General features: G+C 45.5%; 1 protein-coding gene across 1 annotated transcript in view; it reads left to right on the top strand.

Moving 5' to 3' along the window:
- The window catches only part of LOC139753979 (ras-related and estrogen-regulated growth inhibitor-like protein), a 3,160-nt gene extending 6 nt beyond the window's left edge, over positions 1 to 3,154 (top strand). Inside the window, exons 1-3 of the mRNA XM_071670939.1 lie at positions 1 to 481; positions 1,985 to 2,163; positions 2,428 to 3,154. The exon at positions 1 to 481 is cut by the window's left edge and continues 6 nt beyond it. Coding sequence (XP_071527040.1) covers positions 346 to 481; positions 1,985 to 2,163; positions 2,428 to 2,859 — 747 coding nt within the window. The 5' untranslated portion in view covers positions 1 to 345 and the 3' untranslated portion in view covers positions 2,860 to 3,154. The remainder of the gene's footprint in view (positions 482 to 1,984; positions 2,164 to 2,427) is intronic.
- Positions 3,155 to 23,498: the final 20,344 nt, after the last annotated feature.

The following is a 23,498-nucleotide window of genomic DNA, read 5'->3' as shown; positions in this document are numbered from 1 at the left end:
TGAAGCCTTCCCCTCGCTGTGTGCCATTGCTGGGCGAGCGTTACAAGGAGTTGTTTATCCAGTCTGTGCGCGACAGCGACCCCGCCATCCCTCCCCACCTCCCCTCGTGTGTGTATCGTGGATACTCTACCATCACAGGCAAGGCAGGGACACCGCTGCCGACCTCATCGTGCTGTGTACTGGTGAAAGTCATCCAAGATTGCTCCAAACGGGAACCAAGCATTTTCTTGCATCCCTCTGTGGATATTAGAGGATATCAAGGATTACATCAAGAGGTCGACCAACAGGAAGACCCCCGTGAATAAGGGTAGTGCAGTGCGACGAGGACATTGTTCTAAAGTGATCATGAAAGACGAGAGGACCTCCAGTCAAGGTGGGCCTCTGAGAGTGGCCGTGGTCGGGGCCAGTGAGGTGGGCAAGTCAGCCCTCACGGTGCGCTACCTGACCAAGAGATTCATCGGCGAGTACAGATCAGACACAGGTGAGGTGGTTCTCCTTACGGAGTGTGGCAAGGCAGTGGTGGTGTGGCTCTCTCTCTCTCTCTCTCTCTCTCTCTCTCTCTCTCTCTCTCTCTCTACATATGTAGTGTTATATGTGCTGTTTGTACACCTTGTGTGCCCGTAAATGTACAGACTCTTTAAAAGTTATTTTGGCACTTTGTGTAAGTTGCACGACGCGATCAGACGATGTAAAGATAATCCATCATTTCACTCACTAGATATATCACAATTTATCGTATCTTTCTTTCACGCACTGATTCAATATCAAACATTTTTTCAGACGAGGTATACCTCAATTATCAAACTTTGAACATCCTCATACTCTGATGACATTTTGTTCCACAAGAGATTGAACAGCATATATAACAATACACACACACGCTCATGCCTTGCCACGCATCCTTTTAACTTTTTTTTTTTCATTTTTTACTTTACGATAGATGAGCAGACCAAATTTCACTTGACATTTCCATTCAAGAAAAGTTAAACTTCGAGAGAACAAAACGAGGCTCAAGCATGCAAGATACAGACTTCGAAACGATTTATTGTGACATGGGATTACATAGCCAGATCCAGTAGTCTCTTTTTGTTAATGGTCTTGAAAACTATTATACCAAAAAAAAAAAGACGCTGCAGAGTTAGTAATGGCCAACTTTAAGACGTCGTGACACATGATTATGTGTTTTTTTCACATCATTTTGGGTTTTCACACAAATTAAGAGTTTTTGGAGTCTGTTGTATATTTCACAAAGGATAGATATTTCGTATACAGGTACATCAGTTACTTTGGGATGTAGTTACATTAATGGTTACCTGGGGATATTGTTACATTCGTGATTACCCGGGATATGGTTACATTAATGATTACCTGGGATACTGTTGCATTAGAGGTTACTTTGGGATATGGTTACATTATTGGTTACCTGGGGATATTGTCACACAAGTAGTTACCTGGGATATGGTTACATTAATGGTTTTCCAGCATAGTTACATTATTTGCTGCTTTGGATACAGTTACATTATTGGTTACTTGGGATATGGTTACATTAGTGTGGACATAGTTATGTTAGAGATTACTTGGGATTTGCAACATTAGTGGTTATTTGGGATACGGTTACATTAGTGGTTACCTGAGATCTGGTTATAATGATAGTTACTTTGGGTTAAGTTTCACTATAGTTACTCTGGATTTGGTTACACCAAAGGCTGCTCGGGCTTTAGTTACATTAATGACCACCTGGGGCTATGATTACATTAGTGGTTTACGCAGGATTCGGGCATAAGATGATTCCTCTGAACTTGATTACACGACTACATTACAAAGGATTAGGTTACAGTGTCTATTATGAGGATCTAGTTAAACTACTGGTGACAGAAGCTAACACCATTACGGGTCAGATGCTGTATCATTGTACACTGTTGTGACACTTTGTCAGCGACCTCAATGAGATTATACTAATGTTGCTTTCTCGTGTTGTTTACAGATATGCTGTACAAGACTGTGCTGCAGGTGGACGGAGTGGCCCAGCCCGTGGAGATCATGGACACCTCAGCCAGTTGTGACGAGTCCTCCGACGCCCACCTCCAGTGGGCTGAGGCCTTCGTGGTCGTGTATGCAATTACCGACAAGGAATCCTACAGATGGGCCGCCAACACAGTGCAGGTAATTATCACACTCATGGTTACTGTGCTGTAAATCTAATGGTATCAGAGCCATTGTACTTCAATAATATGATGATCACACTACTGTCATCTACTGGTATCAGAGCCATTGTACTTAAACATAAACTCTTAGTTCAACATTAACTGGCTTTCTCTTTTGATGGGCAAAAGTTGGGAGCAAACTTCTATTTGGCTAGTGTTTTACAATGATGTAGATTGATTACAATTGCAAGTTATTAAGTTTCCTTCTTCTTTGTTGCTTCAGGAGTTGTCAGAGCGGCGGGCGACAGCCAGTGTGTTGATGCTGGGCAACAAGAGTGATCTGGGTCACCTGCGGGAGGTGGAAGAGGTGGAAGCAAGAACTCTAGCCCTCACCCACTCGGCGCGGTTCTCCGAGGTGTCCACGGCCGAGAGCTGTGCCCCCGTGGCAGAAGTTCTCGACGGCTTCATTAAAGAAGTCAAGTCGCAGAGGAATAGCAACCAAGGCGGAGGCTCTCCCAAGCTTCGCAAGATCTCCGTCACCAAAATGCTGGGGTCGCTGATCGGCCGGAACTCACCGCCGCCCACGCCCATGACCCACCTCATCATCCTGGACAAGGAGGAACGCAACAAGCTGCAAACGCCCATGAGACGCTTGTGCCGGCCATGCCTACGACCGGCCCATTCCCTCCCTTGCTCCCCACACACCGCCGTCTGACCACCCTTCCACTCCCTCCCCTGTTCCTTCCACACCGCTGTTTAATTCCCCTCCCTTTCCCCAACTCCCCTCGAACACCGCAGTCATTCCCTACTTTTAAGCTTGTACTGGATATTTATTATTGCCTCATATGATTTTGTACTCATCATGTTCTCTGAGGATAAACACACGAGCAGAGGAACTAATGCTCTTCAAGTCGTACTCAGCTGAGTGCATCACATCAAGTGCTTCCTCCAGTCTCTCTCTCTCTCTCTCTCTCTCTCTCTCTCTCTCTCTCTCTCTCTCTCTCTCTCTCTCTCAACACAACATACCAAAGTTCTTCTAACTCTCGCTCATCTTGGGCACCTGAGATAGTTTCTTTATTTTTTTCCTTCTTCAAAATATGTAAGATAATATATTTATTTTTTTCTCCTTCTTTCCAACGCTTTAAGAAACGATACCAAAGAGTCTAATGTTGTTGTCATTGTTGCCGTGTGCTTTACACCCCACAACTGTGATATTACTTTTTTGTACGTGAGCTCTAGAAAGTTTCTATATTTTGTAATAAAGAAATCTGAATGATCCCCTTGGCTTTCTCTGTACCCACAACCCAACCCTCTTATTTCACTGGTACTACTTGTAATGTCTTGGTTATTTTAAGCCTGAAGGAACGACCAAGTGGTAGAAAATGATATACTTTAGATCTAATACGAACCGCGCAAAGTACTGGTTCGTATAACCCATCAGGTCAATGCTGGACAGTGACGATGGGAAAATCCTGGAAATTGGCTTCTCGTAAAGATGGCAAAAGACTGACCACCACGAGATGAGCTGGTCTGACCAATACTATTGTAAACAGCTCAATTATAACCTAGGAGAGGACTGACCATCATGAGATCCACTGATTGTTTACATGGTCTGACCAATACTGTTGTAAACAACTCAATCATTACCCAGAAGCCTACAACTGTTTGTTCGTAACGATTAATGAAAACAGGTTCAGTCGAACACTCTCCTGCGCCTTAGACGGTGTCACAGACGTATTCTATGATTATCCTTAGGAGATCTCTTCTCTCTCTGGAGGTGGCGACGATATGACAGTCACCCTGGGTGCCCTTAGCCGCTCGCACCTCCCTAACACCCTCCATCGCCAACCCCTCAAACCCTTATGTGTTTACGACATACACAGATCTAACGTTACACAGTGAAACTGACGCGAATATAATCTTTATGCAGAAGACTTCATGACGGCCAACAACAGCCAAGTGTCGTTAATATGATTTGAATACGACTTAATAATCATCGACTGCCCAATGAATCGTCAAAAAACATTTCCTTACACATATATATCAATGACTCGTAGTCATGTACTGATGAACAAGGCACACACATGTAGACTGGACATGTTATGTTTTCCTGTCCTTACGTGATGGAAACGATAACACTAATTTCAAACAGATTTACTGATAAAACAAATAACCTTTGTCCTCACTTCAAATATCTTTATAAAAACAACTGCTTATGATCAAGACTAGCTCAGGTATGATTATATAATTAAAACTAAAAAATATATTGCTTATTATCAAGACTAAGCTCAGGTATGATTAAAACTAAAAAAATATATATATAAAAAAAAAGAATTTTCTCACATGAAGAAGTGTTTATTTAGAAGACAAATATGAACGATAGATATCCTCATCAGTGAATATCATAATGGTACAATATTTCTGTGTGGACAAGGAATGTAAGACTCCTCCACGGTTAGGTAATATGTGCTTAAAGTTGAGGATCTACTGACATGGATCTTTACAAACAGGAAGCCCTCACATCTCGCTCAATGCCTCACACTCGACCAAAATTCGTTTGCCCTTTTTATTTTCCTCCGTGGTGAAACTCGGCATCCTTTCCTCAGAGACTGAGTCAGTATTATGAGTTAACAGCTTTGAGTCATCAAAGGCATCTGTGAGGCATGAGGTAATAACTTATGATATAATGAGAGAAATTATCATCCACCCAAAATTTACCTCCACAATCCTATCTGTCATGGAAGAGTGCAATGACCCGGCATCTCTCGCAGGAGAGAGAGACACACACACAGTTTCGTTTTTTGCCGATTATGGAAAAGATTAATCATCTCGTAGTCATTCGTAGTGCTTCGTGCGTCTGTCTCCCTCTACCAGCGTACACATAACCTACCAGCCCAGCTCTGACAGCCTTAGTTATCAGTCTTTTCCCTCACGATCCCCCCAGACCTGAGCGCGAAGACAGCGATCCTTCGGGGGTGTCTTCGGGGGTGTCATGGACCGGTAATTGACTTACCCCTTGGAGGAGGAGGTTTGGCCAGAGGACATCGCATTATAACTGAAGACCTTCGAGTAATCTTACGTTCCTATCTGGCGACGATGATGGCCAATGGCCAGAGTAAATTATTGTTGGTATTTACTTCATGTGGGGTTGGGGGTGCTGACGACACCTACAGAGGGTCGTCATCCACCTCCCGCTGGTGTGACGACCTCCAGAATACATCAAGGGTGGTGGTTGCTTGTGATGGTTGTGGTGGTGGAACAGATGATATCACATGTTGGTAACCTTGGGTACGAAGGTATGATCCTCTGACCGGCCTTTGATTGGACTCCTGGAGGGCGGCGGGTCGTGAAGTCGTCGTTGGACAAGGGTCGTGCCGTCGTCCTCAAGGGGCGTGCCGTCGTCCTCCAAGGTCGTGCCGTCGTCCTCAAAGGTTGGGCCATCGTCCTAAAGGTTCGTGCAGTCGTCCTTAAGGGTCGTATCGTCGTCATGAAGAGTCGTACCGTTGCCCTCAAGAGTCGCACTGTCATCCTCAAGGGTCGTATCATCATTCTCAAGGGTCGTGCCTTCGTCCTTATGGGTCATGTTCTCGTCCTCATGGGTCGCACCTTCGTACTGAAGAAGGTGAGAGCAAAATCATCAACACGAAAACAGTGAAAATCTTCAAGTAAATGATTGCTCGAGCTGTGCCTCTCAGGAGTGCTTGGTGGAACTGCTTGGTCGGAGAGACTGTTTGGTTCGGTGGAACTATTTAGTCTATGGGACTGCTTGGTCGATGGAACTGCTTGGTCGATGGGACTGCTTGGTCGATGGGACTGCTTGGTCGATGGGACTGCTTGGTCGATGGGACTGCTTGGTCGATGGAACTGCTTGGTCGATGGGACTGCTTGGTCGATGGGACTGCTTGGTCGATGGGACTGCTTGGTCGATGGGACTGCTTGATCGATGGGACTGCTTGGTCGATGGGACTGCTTGGTCGATGGGACTGCTTGATCGATGGGATTGTTTGGTCAGTGGCAATGTATGGGGTGGGAAGAACATCCTCTCGAACATAACCCAGTATACAACTGGAATCTGTTTACCCTAGATATCTAGTATACAGTAGTGGGTCGACCATTCCAGCGCTCCAACATCGGCCGTCTAATCATACCTCTTGCTCATAGACGAGCTAATCCACACGACTCAAAATCACTCACATCTATTAGCCAGTCATACGAAGCTCTCACATAAGGTCGACTTCGTTGTCATCTACTAGTCCCACAAAGCTCATACAACGGCCGAGCCAATACGCTTGAAGAGTTCTTGATTCTTTTTCTTTTAATCCAATTGGGGTCTAAGATGAAGGTCCCACAATCCTTCGTCTGGTAAGCTTCTTGTTTATAAACGTCTGGATCGCGCGTGTCTCACAGCCACTGACAACATGAGGCAAACTGATAGCTTTACTGGTCTTCGAAAATATCTTCTCTGATTCATTACCATAATCAATGATCGCTAGGACTGTAGTAATAACATAGCAATAATAATGATTATTCATTTATATCTATTATACTTTCGTCGCTGTGTCCCGCGTTAGTGAGGTAGCCGCAAGGAAACAGACGAAAGAATGGCCCAACCCACCCACATACACATGTATATACATACTCGTCCACACACGCACATATACATACCTATACATTTCAATGTATACATACATATACATACACAGATAAATTCATATATACACATGTACATATTCATATTTGCTGCCCTCAGCCATTCCCGTCGCCACCCCGCCACACATGAAATGACACCCCCCCCACCCCCCCCATCCCCGCACGCGCGCAAGGTAGCGCTGGAAAAAGACAACAAAGGCCACATTCGTTCACACTCAGTCTCTAGCTGTCATGTATAATGCACCAAAACCACAGCTCCCTTTCCAAATCTAGGCCCCACAAAACTGTCCATGGTCTACCCCAGACACTTCACATGCCCTGGTTCAATCCATCGACAGCACGTCAACCCCGGTATACCTCATCGTTCCAATTCACTCTATTCCTTACACGCCTTTCACCCTCCTGCATGTTCAGGCTCCGATCGCTCAAAATCTTTTTTCATTCCATCGTTCCATCTCCAATTTGGTCTCCCACTACTCGTTCCCTCCACCTCTGACACATATATCCTCTTGGTCAATCTTTCCTCACTCATTCTCTCCATGTAACCAAACCATTTCAATACACCTTCTGCTCTCTCAACCACACTCCTTTTATTACAACACATCTCTCTTACCCTTTGATTACTTACTTGATCAAACCACCTCACACCACATATTGTCCTCAAACATCTCATTTCCAACACATCCACCCTTCTCCGCACAACTCTATCTATAGCCCACGCCTCACAACCATATAACATTGTTGGAACCACTATTCCTTCAAACATACCCATTTTTTGCTTTCCGAGATAATGTTCTCGCCTTCCACACATTCTTCGACGCTCCCATAACCTTCCCCTCCCCCCAACCACCCTATGATTGATTCACTTCCGCTTCCATGGTTCCATCCGCTGCCAAATCCACTCCCAGATATCTAAAACACTTCACTTCCTGCAGTTTTTCTCCATTCAAACTTACCTCCCAATTGACTTGACCCTCAACCCTACTGTACCTAATAACCTTGCTCTTATTTACATTTACTCTCAGCTTTCTTCTTTCACACACTTTACCAAACTCAGTCACCAGCTTCTGCAGGTTCTCACCCGAATCAGCCACCAGCGCTGTATCATCAGCGAACAACAACTGACTCACTTCCCAAGCTCTCTCATCCCCAACAGACTGCATACTTGCTCCTCTTTCCAAAAGTATTGCATTCACCCCCCCTAACCACCCCATCCATAAACAAATTAAACAACCATGGAGAAGAATAGGAATAACAATAGGAATATTAGTAATTACATAAATAATAATAATAATAATAATAATAATAATAATAATAATAATAATAATAATAATAATAAAAATAATAACAATGATAAAATAATAATAATGAGAAATAATAATAATAATAATAATAATAATAATAATAATAATAATAATAACAATAATAATAATAATAATAATAATAATAATGATAATGATAACAATAATGAAAATAATACAATCAGTATTGTCAATAAATGAGACATGAGATCGGAACAAGGAACATAGTGGCTTGCTGCTTGTGTTTACGGAACCTGCCACTACTTGGAAACAATTACATTAATTATAACGAACGTTTCAAAAGAACAACGTAATGATAGGCAATTATAACAAATAACAAAACGCTGCAGCGGACCTCGAGGGGCGGACGCTGGGAACGCTGCTCATGCGCTCTGCAATACTTGTGACGTGGGTATGACGTAGGTGTGACGTGTATGTGTTGGTAGTTAACGCTTAATGACCGGACGACAGTCAAGAGGCAGGATACGTATTACTACGAACGGGGCTCGCGATCGTTTAATATGTATGACGTAGGTGTGCGTGTGTGTGTGTGTGTGTGTGTGTGTACATACGTTCACACACACACACACACACACACACACACACACACACACACGCAAACACCAGCCTAAGCCACGTATCCACTTATCTACCAGCTGCGAGGTGAAGATGTACAGCTGGGTCGGGTGTGGGCCAACTACCACTCCCTGAAGTCGAACCCATGTAGGTCCGACCATGGGCTGGCTTGTGATGATTCATTGTCAGAGAGGCAAACCACAACACCACGGAGGCCGGTGTGTGTGTGTGTGTGTGTGTGTGTGTGACGTGGGCGTGACGTATGTGTTGACAGCTGTTGCCTAATGACCAACGAAGAGTCAAGAGCCGCTTGAGATTCTACAACAGAGGAGTGAGTGTTTACTCCCACCTCCACCCCACACACCTCTCTCTCTCTCTCTCTCTCTCTCTCTCTCTCTCTCTCTCTCTCTCTCTCTCTCTCTCTCTCAAGTGTGTCTATTAGTCTGTTTGTCTGTCTGTCTCTCAGTCTGCTTGTCTGTCTGTCTGTCTGCTTGTCTGTCTGTCTGTCTGCTTGTCTGTCTGTCTGTCTGTCTGTCCGTCTGTCTGTTCGTCCCTCTCTCTCTCTCTCTCTCTCTCTCTCTCTCTCTCTCTCTCTCTCTCTCTCTCTCCTTCCCTCTCTCTCCACCCGACCCCCCCTCACTCCCCAGTCAGCACCAACCATCTTCAACCAAAGCGTCAAGTTACACCAGTCTTCCTCTAAAACCTCCACACACCTCCCGTTTTCACCAACCAGCGTTTTCGCCGTCCGTCTGGACGGACTGTGACGTCACAGACAAAAGACTAAAAGAACCCCCCATCCCCCCCACCCCACCACGAAAAAAGAAAAGAAAAAAAAATACCTTAAAATACGATACAACATCGCAAGTTCATATGAAGGTCAGGCACACCTCCTCATTCCGATAATAAACATATTTTCTTCCTAGTAATCCTGCAACCCATTTTTTCGTCATAGGTAATAGACGAAACAACGATTCCGATCACTGAGAGAGTCAAACATTCGTGATTTTTGTCTTTGGTGTGACTAACCCACCGGACACGATCATGTGTATACACGGCTCAACCCTGCGCCAACTCTCTTGTGAGGTAAATGGATAACAGGAATTTTTGACGTGGAGGAGCAAACCATGGGGTACCAGTGGGCCGTGTTGGCATGTCGTAGGAGGCGACTAAAAGGGAAGGGGGGGGAGGGGGGTCTGGAAATCCTCGTCTCTCTCGTTTTAGTTTTCTTAATGAGGGAACAGAGGAGGGGGCCAAGTGAGGATATTTCATCAAAGGCTCACTCCTCTGTTCTTAACGCTACCTCGCTAACGCGAGAAATGGCGAATAGCATTAGAATAATATATATATATATATATATATATATATATATATATATATATATATATATATATATATATATATAATATGCATATAGAGACACAGCAGAGGATATAGACACAAAGAGATAGAAATGAATCTCTGTAGATAGATAGAGAGAGAGAGAGAGAGAGAGAGAGAGAGAGAGAGAGAGAGAGAGAGAGAGAGAGAGAGAGAGAGAGAGAGACTTAAAAGAAGAATGAATTAGCGAAGAAAATAAGAAGATAAAATACAAATTACAAACACAAAAATCCATCACTGAAAATCGAGTATGAAAAAAGTATAGATAAAGAAAGAAAGAAAGCGAGGGAATATATAGAGATAATAACCAGGAGGGTAGGGGGGTGGGTGGGTGGGTGGGAGGGTTTGGGGATGGGGTGTTGGGACAGGAGGTGAGGGGCGGGGGAGGGGGCGGCCAGGGAGGGAGGGAGGGAGGGAGGGAGGGTGATGACAGCGACGGGGCAGCGTGGGTTCTGTCTCCATGGCAATGTGAGCCAGGGAGAGTGTTGTGCCACGGCCGGGGGCGGCTGGAGGAGGGAGAGAAGGGGGAGGGAGGTAGAGGAAGGGGAGAGGGAGGTAGAGGAAGGGGGAGAGGGAGGTAGAGGAAGGGGAGAGGGAGGTAGAGAAGGGGAGAGCGAGGTAGAGGAGGGGGAGAGGGAGGTAGAGGTAGGAGGAGAGGGAGGTAGAGGAAGGGGGAAAGAGAGGTAGAGGAAGGGGAGAGGGAGGTAGAGGAAGGGGGAGAGGGAGGTAGAGGAAGGGGGAGAGGGAGGTAGAGGAAGGGGGAGAGGGAGGTAGAGGAAGGGGGAGAGGGAGGTAGAGGAAGGGGGAGAGGGAGGTAGAGGAAGGGGAGAGGGAGGTAGAGGAAGGGGAGAGGGAGGTAGAGGAAGGGGAGAGGGAGGTAGAGGAAGGGGGAGAGGGAGGTAGAGGAAGGGGGAGAGGGAGGTAGAGGAAGGGGGAGAGGGAGGTAGAGGAAGGGGAGAGGGAGGTAGAGGAAGGGGGAGAGGGAGGTAGAGGAAGGGGGAGAGGGAGGTAGAGGAAGGGGGAGAGGGAGGTAGAGGAAGGGGGAGGGAGGTAGAGGAAGGGGGAGAGGGAGGTAGAGGAAGGGGAGAGGGAGGTAGAGGAAGGGGAGAGGGAGGTAGAGGAAGGGGGAGAGGGAGGTAGAGGAAGGGGAGAGGGAGGTAGAGGAAGGGGGAGAGGGAGGTAGAGGAAGGGGAGAGGGAGGTAGAGGAAGGGGGAGAGGGAGGTAGAGGAAGGGGGAGAGGGAGGTAGAGGAAGGGGAGAGGGAGGTAGAGGAAGGGGAGAGGGAGGTAGAGGAAGGGGGAGAGGGAGGTAGAGGAAGGGGGAGAGGGAGGTAGAGGAAGGGGGAGAGGGAGGTAGAGGAAGGGGGAGAGGGAGGTAGAGGAAGGGGGAGAGGGAGGTAGAGGAAGGGGGAGAGGGAGGTAGAGGAAGGGGGAGAGGGAGGTAGAGGAAGGGGGAGAGGGAGGTAGAGGAAGGGGGCGGGAGGAGGGGATGCTGGCTAGCACCCGTGTAACGACCAGCAGCAACCCTGTGTTGTTATATCATCCTGTTCATCCCTCACTCCCTCCCTCACCACAACACCCTCCTCCTCCTCCTCCTCCTCCTCCAGCAGCACCTTCAGCAGGGCCGGAGGGGCGGGGCCCCCAAGAGGGTATGATGGGCGTGTTACGTATAGAGAAGGATTCCTTTGGGATGGCAAAGGAGGAGACCTCTCTCTCTCTCTCTGCCTCTCTCTCTCTCTCTCTCTTACACATCCACACCACACAGACAGACAGACAGACACACACAGACACATAGACACACACACAGACACAGACACACAGACACACAGACAAACAGACACAAACACACACACACACACAGACAGACAGACAGACACACACACAACACACACACACACACGTCCTTTATATCAAGTATCTAGCAAGGGTCAACATGTGAATCTTGGAAGAATATGTGTAAGACAGTTGCTCCTCCGGCGCGATGCTGCTCAGGGTTGGCTATCATCCTTCAAGTCTTCACCGATCACTTGGGATTGTCTGTTGTTCATCCTCGTCGTCTGTACACACTGACACCACAAGCCAGTCGAGAGGGAAACATTTTTTTTTTTTTTGGAGGGGTACGTTTGGGTCAATATTTTTTTTCGTGTACTTCGAGAGGTACGTTTCTGTCAGTATATTTTTTTTCGTGTACCTTCTGTGTCTATTACCACGGCCAGAGCTTAATGGTTAGCGAATCGGTAAGACTCACTGAAGCGAACATATTCACAAAATGATCCAGTTGTTTGTGCTGATGGAGACTTGGCTTAATTAATGACCCCTTGTCTATCAATAACCATTACATCTAATATACACGGATAACTGATGTACGTACTAATGGACTTGACGTAGTTGCCCTTCTGTCTGATAATAACCATTGGATATAACAACGTATATAAGAATATTTGATATACGTGACTATACTAATGGAAGTGATAAAAGGGTTGTTTATGCATCGGTAGCTATATCCAAATCTATAGCAACATATACGAGAGTCTCATAGGCTCTTATTAAGGTACTGGTTTATATAATGATAGCCCAAGATCCTCTTGGTTATGACAGTGATAACCCCAGGGTGTTCTTGGTTATGACAGTGATAACCCCAGGTGTTCTTGGTTATGACAGTGATAACCCCAGGTGTTCTTGGTTATGACAGTGATAACCCCGGGTGTTCTTGGTTATGACAGTGATAACCCCGGGTGTTCTTGGTTATGACAGTGATAACCCCGGGTGTTCTTGGTTATGACAGTGATAACCCCGGGTGTTCTTGGTTATGACAGTGATAACCCCGGGTGTTCTTGGTTATGACAGTGATAACCCCAGGTGTTCTTGGTTATGACAGTGATAACCCCAGGTGTTCTTGGTTATGACAGTGATAACCTCAGGTGTTCTTGGTTATGACAGTGATAACCCCAGGTGTTCTTGGTTATGACAGTGATAACCCCAGGTGTTCTTGGTTATGACAGTGATAACCCCGTGGTGTTCTTGGTTATGACAGTGATAACCTCAGGTGTTCTTGGTTATGACAGTGATAACCTCAGGTGTTCTTGGTTATGACAGTGATAACCTCAGGTGTTCTTGGTTATGACAGTGATAACCTCAGGTGTTCTTGGTTATGACAGTGATAACCTCAGGTGTTCTTGGTTATGACAGTGATAACCCCGTGGTGTTCTTGGTTATGACAGTGATAACCTCAGGTGTTCTTGGTTATGACAGTGGTAACCCCAGGTGTTCTTGGTTATGACAGTGATAACCTCAGGTGTTCTTGGTTATGACAGTGATAACCGCGACCTAACCATCATAACCATCCAACATAACAACACATAACATTGAACATGCATGTGTTTTGATGTGAATAATTAACCTCTCTAGCACGATGGTTCAACTCAAGCACGACGGTACGACCCTTGAGCACGATGGTACGACCCTTGAGCACGACGGTACGACCCTCGAGCACGACGGCACGACCCTCGAGCACGTACGTACGACCCTTAAGCACGACGGTGTGACCCTTGAGCACGACTGTACGCTCTTCGAGCACGACCGTACGACCCTTGAGCACGACCGTACGACCCTCGAGCACGACGGTACGACCCTCTAGGACGATGATACAACCCTCGAGCACAAAGACACGACCCTTGAGCGGCACGACCCTTGAGCACGGTCATGACCCTAAACCACGACGGTCGATCTAAGCGCTAAGCAAGATGACCTGACCTTTGCCCTTATACACTTTAAGGGTTAGGGCATTGTCAGGCCACCACGTCACCAACGACAGATACTAAATCTAGACACAGCTGGAGACTCTGATGGAGGGCTCTCCCTCACGCAGCCAGCGAACTGTAAGGTGAGGATTGGCATGTCTGAGGCGGACACACGTAAAGTGTGTGTGTGTGTGTGTATGAGAGAGAGAGAGAGAGAGAGAGAGAGAGAGAGAGAGAGAGAGAGAGAGAGAGAGAGAGAGAGAGAGAGAGAGACCGTATGTGCATTTAGCGCCGTCCATCTTAAAAGTTCCGATGTTCTCTCTCTCTCTCTCTCTCTCTCTCTCTCTCTCTCTCTCTCTCTCTCTCTCTCTCGTGTCTCTCTCTCTCTCGTCTCTCTCGTCGTCGCATTAGCAAGTCTGCAAAATCCGCCATCATATTTTTCCCTCCTCCTCCTCCTCCTCGGCGGTGTTCCCCACCTTGCCTTTCATGTGTTCAACGCCCCTCGCCTAGATCCGTGGTGTCGTGTTCCTACCAGTTTCCCGGTACCTGGTTCGAGTCCGTGCTTAGGGTGAATCTAATCTGGACTTCAGATGGGTTTTTTTTTTTTTTCGAATATATAACATTAACTCTGAAATATCCTGATTAATGAAGTTGAATTCTTTTAATCATTTCCTATCCCGATCATTCAGTTTATAAACCTGGTTTTCAGTGCAGCCAAGTTCTCTTCGGCAATATCAGGGACATGATAATGGTTTATCACTTGCAGTAAGGGTCATATTGGCTTAGTGTTTTGTCTTACACACGATCGAAATTACCATCATATGATCAACACTATCAACAGAACTATCACCCTAACTTCCACATTTATGGTAAAAGGAAAAAAAAAAAAAAAGGGGTTCTCAGGATCTGTGAGCAATCATCCTCTCTCTCTCTCTCTCTCTCTCTCTCTCTCTCTCTCTCTCTCTCTCTAGAGCGAGAGACTAAGACGGAAGTAGTCCCCTCACGTACACCTGGTTACGTAACCCTGGTACGTCATCATCCTCAGGTCTGTCTGGATCAGCCACGACCCCGGGCTGACTCTTTTAAGACTTATTCGAAACAACGTTCATTCAAATGTCCACCTCCGCCGAGCCATTCGTAGGAAATCACGAACAGATGACGACTTCGCGGGCTCCTCCGTCAAGCCACGGAGGTAACCAAAGCAACGCGTGACGTCTTCCACACACGTCTTGGTGCCTTGTATCTCCACACACGTCTCGGTGCCTTGTATCTCCACACACGTCTTAGTGCCTTGTATCTCCACACACGTCTCGGTGCCTTGTATCTCCACACACGTCTTGGTGCCTTGTATCTCCACACACGTCTTGGTGCCTTGTATCTCCACACACGTCTTGGTGCCTTGTATCTCCACACACGTCTTGGTGCCTTGTATCTCCACACACGCCTTGGTGCCTTGTATCTCCACACACGTCTTGGTGCCTTGTATCTCCACACACGTCTTGGTGCCTTGTATCAGGAGAATACGTCAGGGGGACGAAGGTAGGGGTGAAAGATGAGTTCAGTATCTTAGTAGTTGAAGGATCAGCTCCCCGGGAACCATCCTATGGCTGGGAGTTCCTGAACACTAAAATACGCGGGAATGTTGGTTTTTTGGTCCGTATACTGGTGTACGACTGAAACTGATGCTGTTTATATCGTACGATAGCTTCGGTGGTCTTTTAATTCACTAGCTGGGTCTAGGGGAAGCCTTACCTTACGTTATGTATACCTTACGTTTGTTGTGAGGGGGGAGGTGGGGTTTCTTTACCCCAACAGCTGGGTCTGGTGGGGCCTTACCTTAACGTTATGTATACCCTACGTTTGATTCCGGAGGTCTCTTACCCCAACAGCTGGGTCTGGTGGGGCCTTACCTTACTTCACTTATAACTCACGATGGTTTCTGAGGTCTTCCATCCCAACTTTCCGCTTCAAGTTACGAGGCTGTCAAGGATATGTTCAGCCATGAAGGAGATGACCCAACCCTCAACATGGTCTTCACCATCATTAGAAAATGTATGGAGACCCTTTTTCCTTCTCATGATCATTTCTTGCCTTCTCTGAATACGCTGCATTGATACACACACACACACACACACACACACACACACACACACACACATATATATATATATATATATATATATATATATATATATATATATATATATATATATATATCCCTGGGGATAGGGGAGAAAGAATACTTCCCACGTATTCCCTGCGTGTCGTAGAAGGCGACTGAAAGGGGAGGGAGCGGGTGGCTGGAAATCCTCCCCTCTCTCTTTCTTTTTTTTTTCTTTTTTCTTTTTTTAAATTTTCCAAAAGAAGGAACAGAGAAGGGGGCCAGGTGAGGATATTCCTTCTAAGGCCCAGTTCTCTGTTCTTAACGCTACCTCGCTAATGCGGGAAATGGCAAATAGTATGAAAGAAAGATATATATATATATATATATATATATATATATATATATATATATATATATATATATATATATATATATATTTTTTTTTTTTTTTTTTTTTTTTTTTTTTTTTGCTTTGTCGCTGTCTCCCGCGTTTGCGAGGTAGAGCAAGGAAACAAACGAAAGAAATGGCCCAACCCACCCCCATACACATGTATATACATACGTCCACACACGCAAACATACATACCTACACAGCTTTCCATGGTTTACCCCAGACGCTTCACATGCCCTGATTCAATCCACTGACAGCACGTCAACCCCGGTATACCACATCGATCCAATTCACTCTATTCCTTGCCCTCATTTCACCCTCCTGCATGTTCAGGCCCCGATCACACAAAATCTTTTTCACTCCATCTTTCCACCTCCAATTTGGTCTCCCACTTCTCCTCGTTCCCTCCACCTCCGACACATATATCCTCTTGGTCAATCTTTCCTCACTCATTCTCTCAATGTGCCCAAACCATTTCAAAACACCCTCTTCTGCTCTCTCAACCATATATATATATGAGATTGAATGTAAACTACTAAATAAAGACACAAACCATCCAAATGACAATGCTACAATGGGAATACATGAAAATAGACTAAAAGTGCCAACGCATGACAATGAATGAAAAGGACTGATCTGCCACCCAGCCAATCTCAAAGACGAGACTAAATCGAAGAAGAGAACTGAAGACTTCAATCATACTCGGGTACGGGGATAAGGCACCAACTACTCCTATCTCTACGTAGGACGGACTGAGGGGTCGAGGAATGACATACCATCTGTCATTATTCTTGGAATGGAAACGCCAAATAAAAGGCTCAAAAGGAAATGCCAATATTCCCTTCGTCTAAGGGAAGATACGTAAGGAAAAGAATAGCTTTATCAACAGGTTGCCTCAAACAAAGACTCACCACGGGAATAGTTCAACAACAAGCCATTTAACACCAATCTGTTAATACCGCTTTACAAATGTAATACTAATCACCTTATGATCAATAACACTGTCCTATATCCTTCCAATGGCTGAAGACAATATTTCTAATACACTAAATGACAGAATGCTGAGGGATTCGAACCTACGCACACTCGCAGTTCCTGTATGGAGGAATTACAGCGAGACACTTTGTGCGAGTTATATCCCATGGTAGGAGATGAATGACCAGGTGATGCGGCCGCTCAGATTGTGGTGTTCAGTGACCTCGATACATGGGTTCGATGCCTGGCGCTGCACAGACGTGTATTTAGTGCTTCTCTGTAATCGACCCGTCTCTCTCGTGTCGTGATTTCAGGAGGCGGCGAGGCTGGTTGGGAGGGCGGACCGTCTGCCAAAGCGTTCACATCAGGCCCTTCGAGGGTCGCTCCTGGTTGGCTTCATACAATACTGAAGGTTCTTAAGTGAGGAAAATGAGCGTCGAGTCACTAGCTCTCGTGAGCTCAAAGGCTTTCATATGACGATAGGGTGGTTCGAATCTCTCGCTGAAGCAAGGGAGCTGGGCTATGCCCCACACAGCGAGTGAAAACTCTCCTGTATCTACTTTTCTGGAACTTTTAGGGAATGATACATGCATACCTGGCTTCCTGGCAACCCTGTAGCGTGGGATATGAAAAGCTTCGAACGATGTGTTGGTGAGACATTGACACGCTTCGGATGGTGTGTTGGTGAGACTTTGACACGCTTCGGATGGTGTGTTGGTGAGACATGGACACGCTTCGGATGGTGTGTTGGTGAGACATAGACAAGCTTCGGATGGTGAGTTGGTGAGAAATGGACACGCTTCGGATGGTGTTGGTGAGACATGGACACGCTTCGGATGGTGTGTTGGTGAGACATAGACAAGCTTCGGATGGTGAGTTGGTGAGAAATGGACACGCTTCGGATGGTGTTGGTGAGACATGGACACGCTTGGGATGGTGTGCTGGTGAGACATGGACACGCTTGGGATGGTGTGCTGGTGAGACATGGACACGCTTGGGATGGTGTGCTGGTGAGACATGGACACGCTTCGGACGATGTGTTGGTGAAACTTTGACACGCTTTGGACGGTTTGTTGGTGAGACATAGACACGCTTGGGGCGGTGTGTTGGTGAGAGACAGACACTCTTCGGACGGTGTGTTGGTGAGACATGGAAATATTACAAGTACACATGAACCTCTTCAAACTTTTATTTGTTTGTTTGGTCTCTTGCCTCTAATAAGAGGCCAGAATCTTCCAGTTTGAGACACATTGAAAATGAAAGAAAAAATAATTGCTTGCAGCTTCTAACGTAAGCACATACAAAGAGGAAGGAGCCTGGCATGAATGCTCTTTCTCCGAGGCTTCATTACTCGACCAGATAAACACTTCCGAGAAGAGTCAAACATACGTTGTTTCATTTCCCCCTTTTTTTTTCTCTCCTTAATCATGAGGTCAGCAATCATCACCTAGTTACATCACATAATTATCTGAGGCAACTAAAGAGAGTTATGTCAACTACGAACCTCTTATGTAATGATAAATTAATCTTTTTTTTTACCTATGATTTTCTTAATGGGTCTGAGAAATGGAACAATATCATGTCTTGAGGGACACTCACCAAATCGTGTGCACAGTACAGGTAAGAAATACCACAAGAGACCAAAGGAATGGTTTCAGTCACTTGATACTTCAGCCTTACTCAAAAGTAATGGACTGAGTTTTGTTTTCTGTGATAGAAAACCAAAACACACAAAAAAGGAACAAAGATCTAACATAGAGCAAAAAAGGTGAAACTAAACACATCCTCATTAAAGGTAAATCCGTTGACTTTTAAAATAACGCCGTTAACGTTATACCACTGGCGGTAATACTCTGAAAAAAACCCAGCAACTGATACGGTCAAGAGAAGAAAAAATGATGTGATGATGTCAAAAACTGAGGTTTTAAAGGTAGCACTGACCTTACCACCAGAGTGGGGCTTTTAATCAAAGAGTTTCCTCATTTCCTTCAAGTACGATGGAGACCGGCCTTGAAACGCGATGGTACGATCCTGGAACACGTAAGGAAAGGTGCCTTATCTCACAGATAACCAGAGGATGTAATACACACACACACACACACACACACACATATATATATATAAGTCTGTAAGGATAATCGCAATTCAGAAGGAGTTCTATTGGTCCATGGAAGCTTTACAATACGCTACATGTTTCACAGATGACAATCCTCCTGTATCAGGTGTATACAACTCTCAAAGTTTCTACGCCCAACACAACCACACAAACTTATAGAACCTCTTAATGCCACGTTTGAGTAGACAGAGTTTCTACTCAGACATAGCCGTTAGCGGGTATGCAAAAGTCTGTGTGGCTGCGTTGGCAGTCGAATCTTTGTGGAATGTACACACACACCTGATGAGGGGGATTTCTTACGTGAAACATGTGGCTGGGTACCTCACCCACCTCGCCTCCAAGGGCCAGTGACGGGAATCCAGCGCCTCAGTGAATGGAACAGTACTGCAAAGTAACGAATGATTCCAGCATAAACCACGCCTTTAACAACTCTACGAACAGTCAGCTGTGTTAAGCACTGATCCATAACAGTGGAGCATGGAAGAATGATAGTCCAATAACACTGCTGCACTTTGAATCTCAAGGTTACATCTGTAGCAAGATAATGAGGAATTCATACAGAGGTCATCTGCCCTCCGGCAAATAACCTCGCAACAGACTATCAAGTCTGATATCTGGCTTGCCCATGTGCTATCTCCTAGCAGACTACCTAGTCGTAGATGAAGAGGTCTTCTGTAATCTCCGCCATGTCCTCCCACGTAGTGTCTTCCAGGAGTTAACGTCGTCATATAACATCAGGACTTCTGTATACCTGGATGTCCAGTATCTGGCAGTCCAGTGTGCACTTCCTTGTACTGTCGTCTTCCGGCAGATAATCTCGATCATCAGGTCAGTTTTGTTATCTGGCCATCCAACGTACTGCCTTGAGCGAGATCGTCAACCTACTCAGAAAACAGCACCTCGACTTAAAAGCAAGGATCATCCCACCTTCACACACAACCCGAAATCTTTGCCTCGTCTGCAATGGTGATTATTAATGGGCAAGAAGACCCACAGTTCATCAGTGTGGCGGGAGAGGGCAGTGGCTCTGTGATCATCAGGAAATGACAAGGAAGAAGTGCAATTCCTGGGACTGGAAACTAGTCCAGTGGTGTTTACTGCTGAAGGTGCTGTTATGCAATGGGAGCGAAGGCTAGACAGAGACGTAGAGACGTATGGACTTGGGTTTTAGGATACCGTGTGTGTGGTGGTGGTACTGGCAGATATATCGAGGTAACACTCGCGTGGTGGCACTGGGAAATACATCGAGGAGATATCACTCGTATGCCTTACCTAGGTTATCTTGATCAAAAGAATCGTTACAACATTTTGGGAGTTGTAACATGCAATTCCTTAACAGTGATAGCAGCCGTAAGAAGACAGAATAAGGAACAATTTAGAATGAATGGCCCGGCCACATTATGGAAATAGTCACCAGTTAAAGCTAACCAGTCCTTCTGGTTTACCCTGGGTCATTATTGTGTTAGCATTAGAATGTCTGTCACAAACTGCACTGACACCAGTTCGGTCATAAAACACAATGCATTCACTGCTAACGATGTTTACTTCCTAAGATGTTAGATGTAGGTCCGTAAGCGACCGACTTTTTCGCGGCTGCTGAAGCGCTCATCGCTATGTATCTACGTGTGAGGTTACGCGATCGTACAACCAGGCGATCACTGGGAAATGAGTCCGGGCGTATAACCCGACTATGTGTTGACGCCCAAATACGCATGGACGCGCGGGTAGGCACGAGGCCGACGTGGATCGTACAACAATACTTACTCTACTTCGTGAAGGCGAACTGAAAACGTCCGACAGACGTAAAGACAGACAAGATAGACAAGTCCTCTTATGTATCTGTACTTGACATGAAAATCTTCCTTAGCTCTCCGTACGTTCAGTGTTGAGTAGGTTTGACATACTTGTCGTGGCGTTGCTTGGAATACACACACACATACACACACACACACACACACACACACACACACACACACACACACACACACACACTTTATACGTTGGGGAAAAAGTCGCCGAAATATCTTGGTGTATATATATATATATATATATATATATATATATATATATATATATATATATATATATATATATATATATATATATTTTTTTTTTTTTTCCAAAAGAAGGAACAGAGAAGGGGGCCAGGTGAGGATATTCCCTCAAAGGCCCAGTCCTCTGTTCTTAACGCTACCTCGCTATCGCGGGAAATGGCGAATAGTATGAAAGAAAAAAAAGAAAGATATATATATATATATATATATATATCATTTACGTGAGACAACTATGGCTGGCTTGAGTGTCACCGTCGAAGGACTGTTTCCTCAAGGCGAGTCTAAACTGTGAGGAAGGTCGGGTCAAATGGTCTTATGGTGAACATGGAAAACACTGGGCATCATAGTCCTCACACAAGTGATCATCAGATTACATGACGTTATCACTGCTACACCTAATGTTAAGCTATACGTAAAGTTGCTTTACACTATGCTACGCTATGCGTACTATGGACGCTCTGGCCTCTTTAGAGGTTATAATTATGTGAAGTGTAGAGTTTGAAGCCAAAGATTTGGACACCAATTAGAACACTGAGTCTTAAACTGTAAAAAAAACGAAGCCTTTAAGGAATAAGTCTAAACAAACCCTGCAAGAAATGATACAACTTCTCATTGTTGATGATATAAAGATACCTGAAATTCAACTGCATCAACCTTTTTGCATCTAGTCGGCAAACTAACCATAAGAAAGACTGTTAGCTTCTGTAATGAACCCACTTTGTAACAATATATGTAACGAGTATCTGACCACTGGGTTCTGACAAAGACCCTGTGTGACGTGTGTGTGTGTGTGTGTGTGTGTGTGTGTGTGTGATCCTTCTGCGCCATCGCTCACACCGTAGGAGCACGGCCGGCACGGTAAATTCGCCGCTGACAGCGAAACGAATCAAATTTGTCACGCTGGAAAGTGGAAATATGATATCAAGGAGCGAGAGAGAGAGATGGTTGGGAACACTGTAGTACGCACCATTGAAAAAGGCTGACGGATCAACCTCATCGAGAGTGAAAGACCCGAAGAAGAATCAAAACGAAAGAACGGGCAGTCGAGGGACAGAGACGCCAGTGTCGAGCGTGTGTGTCTATATATCGAATCTACTACAAACAACAATGGTCTCTAATGGTTATCTGCAAAAGAGAAACAGCGAAACAATCATACGTGGGAGATAGGAGGAGGTCCTGAGTAGGTGGTCAAATCTCGTTCTCTTCCTTTCTAGCAACTCCGGTGGCCTGTAGTCCTATCAGGTGAGTAAAGTTGGGTACGGGGAACAACGAGTCATTGCGAGACCTTTCCACCAACCCACCCCACCCTGTCGATATAGTCTGAGGTCAACACTCACACTCGGGAATGTGTACAGTAAACCACCGGGAATGTGTACAGTAAACCACCGGGAATGTGTACAGTAAACCACATCGTCATCACGTGCAAATACAGCCTCTTGCAGCGCATGATCATCTCGCCAAGAATAATGGCGTTCAGTGCTCCAGTAATATCAATACATTCCATAGACTTCTTAAAAGAAAGAAAAAAACAGTTGCAGTAGTCCAACATGACTGGTAACAAGAGACGCACCAGCATGTTCCACTTTCTATGTCACACCTCACACCGGACCTTTAATATTATAAGCCTTAGATCTAAAACAGCGGCAGACCAGTGGCTCGCAAAGAGCCCACAGGGTCAAGGTAATCTCAAAACACACACACCAGCCTTGAAAGACACGAATGTACGGGCCTCCTCCCCATTGCATGTTTCTCACTAATCACCTTACTGTCCCTAACGTCTCACTCTATTGCACCAAGGCTCCTACAGTCCATGTTTACGTGTCTTGGTTATCGCCCATGTGCCGTAGAATCATAAAGATACATGTATCAACATTCCTTTGAAGATCGGGTGGATAGAGAGAAATCCACCGAGCCTGAATAGGTCTCCCTGCTGGCACTCCGAGGTAACAAGGGTAATCATCATAAGCTCAGGTTCTTACAGTGATTTCTGATGGGATAAATCGTTAGGTCACTCAGATGGGCGACGTCTTACGAGAGAGAGAGAGAGAGAGAGAGAGGAGGAAAACCTCCC

The sequence above is a fragment of the Panulirus ornatus genome, chromosome 16 (genome assembly GCF_036320965.1).
Source record: "Panulirus ornatus isolate Po-2019 chromosome 16, ASM3632096v1, whole genome shotgun sequence".
NCBI classification, from domain to species: Eukaryota; Metazoa; Arthropoda; class Malacostraca; order Decapoda; family Palinuridae; genus Panulirus; species Panulirus ornatus.
This window is presented reverse-complemented; position numbering and strand designations above follow the sequence as displayed.